The 2,007-nt window shown below is 44.2% G+C and overlaps 3 protein-coding genes across 10 annotated transcripts in view; 1 reads left to right on the forward strand and 2 right to left on the reverse strand.

Moving 5' to 3' along the window:
• The window catches only part of LOC109540182 (syntaxin-binding protein 5), a gene marked incomplete at its 3' end in the record, with an annotated part of 66,847 nt that overhangs the window by 61,512 nt on the left and 3,328 nt on the right, over positions 1-2,007 (forward strand).
• LOC109540148 (neuropathy target esterase sws) overlaps positions 1-2,007 on the reverse strand; it is a 43,783-nt gene that overhangs the window by 4,380 nt on the left and 37,396 nt on the right. The gene's annotated exons all lie outside the window — the stretch shown is intronic.
• Positions 7-1,212, reverse strand: LOC125505227 (syntaxin-binding protein 5-like; the record flags this gene model as incomplete). Its single annotated transcript, XM_048668677.1, is given in 1 exon segment — positions 7-1,212. A coding segment is annotated over 1 exon segment (333 nt), but the record flags the coding sequence as incomplete, so codon positions are not given.

A 2,007-nucleotide genomic window follows, 5' to 3' on the forward strand; every position in this document is an offset into this window, starting at 1 on the left:
TGAAAATATCCGTTCAACTTGGCTGATGAGTGAGGTAGAATAAGTAGGTTACAAATAAAATTGGAAACACGAATGTACCAGCTCCATATTTCAATGTTTGTACTTGACTCCAAAACTCTAAAATATTTCCAGAATTTTTTTAAATTTCTTCAACATTTCGCAACAGACGTCATTCTGTGTTCAGACCTTGTAATTCACTATCATTTACTAAATTTGGAAATATTATTGCAACATCAGAAATCGATTGTGGGGAACCTGATTTCACTATTGCAGGATCCATAAAACATAATTTTATCATATTTATGATCTATATGGCGAGCTTGATTCATTTTATGTTTGAAAAGGAACTCTAAAATACGAGGTGTGCTAAAATAAAATGTCTGCTATTACCAACCAACCAATTGATCATGAATGGACATATGTTATATTATTTTAAGTAATCCACGGATAATTTTTTAAATTTTATTTGTTACTCTTCGGTAGAAATCTGCATAGTATCGGTAGGTTCCTTGACAAATCGGTAGACTTGGCATCTCTGATTGGAACACCGGGCGAAAGTTGAAAGTTGATAACGCGAGTCACTAGAACACGGTTGCCATATCCGTACAAGGTTTAACTAATCCGCCGCTAAATTTCAACGGTGCACCAGCTGGGTTCTTAAACCGGATTAACTTTTAAACGCGTTTAGTTGATCACGATTAGGTAGCTTGGCGGTGCATACGGCGGTTAGTTTCGTCAAACTGCGTTTCGCTTGTTTCTGATGAAAATGGGCCTTACGTAGAGATGAGTAGCTTGAATCGATTGCAGTTTGGTTCGGTATTCATTGATCCGGATGAGTAACGAGCCCTCGAGTAACGAATAGTTACTTTGATCCCACCACTATTCGAAAATGTGGTGACTTTGTGTACTACCAAAACTGCAATACTGTCGCGCCACCATCAACTGCTGCTTGGTGAGGCGGTCGGGCGCCGGCACCGCCAGCCCTTGAGCGGCGCCGAGGGGCGGCATTATGCCCACCCCCGAATAATACGATTGGTCCTCCGAATAGGATGCCGTCGACAAGCATTTGTGAAGCTTTCGGGTACCTTGACTTCGGCTGCGTCGAGGCGGCTCAGGCCGGGGGCGGCACGACGTGACCGAGGTGGCGATGGGCGGCTGGCTGCCGCCCATTTGGATGGGGGGCGTGCTGCTCGCCGCACAAACACCGTTGATCTGGCGGACACAAGACAGCACATGTGGCAACGATCACACTGTTTTGGGCAGGAGGCTGATGGGAACGGGACGGATGGAGGGACTGATCGATCATCTAATGCTTAAAAACCCTGGAGGCTTTTAAGCATTAGAAAAAACTTAAAAACCTCCAGGTCAAGTCAGTTTCAGGGTGTTGCCCTAATCTCATGTGGTCTCACCCACGGGTTAAAAGGCCTGCTCGGGCGCCAAATGGGTGAAGGTAAAAGACTGTTGGAAGGATGGCAGAATACTGGGGGAATAGTTTGCGCGCGATTTCCGGGCGTGAAACATTGCTTAAAAAGTCAAAGAAAAGTCTCGTAAAGCTCTAATAAACGACGCATAACTCGTTATCCGATGAGGCCTATATAATGCAGTAAAAAGTATGAAAATGCGGTTGGACTCATCAAAGCGTCTTTACCATGTGAAAAGTGAAACACCCTGAACGTTTGCAAAACCTGAAAAACATCGACCAAAATCACCGGGTTGGAAATATTCATGATCAAGGGCGGATCCAGGGGGGGGGGTCATGGGGGTCGTGACCCCTCCCCGTTCAATTCTCTATCCAACGATGCCGATAAAACTTCTTGAATTCAAGCCTTTTTTGAGAAAACTGCCAACATTTCCCCATCTATGGTATACTTTCTAAAAAGGCCATTTATTTCTGTCTAAAATGATGTACAAGTGAGCGTTCTTGCTCATTTTGCCTCCGAGATATGAGCAAAAATGGGACGGAAAACATGGAATTTTGGCATAATCTTGCACCTAAGTGTCTGATAT

This window comes from Dendroctonus ponderosae, unplaced genomic scaffold (genome assembly GCF_020466585.1).
Source record: "Dendroctonus ponderosae isolate FM_Combo_2020 unplaced genomic scaffold, Dpon_F_20191213v2 Dpon_F_20191213_7, whole genome shotgun sequence".
Lineage (NCBI taxonomy): Eukaryota > Metazoa > Arthropoda > Insecta > Coleoptera > Curculionidae > Dendroctonus > Dendroctonus ponderosae.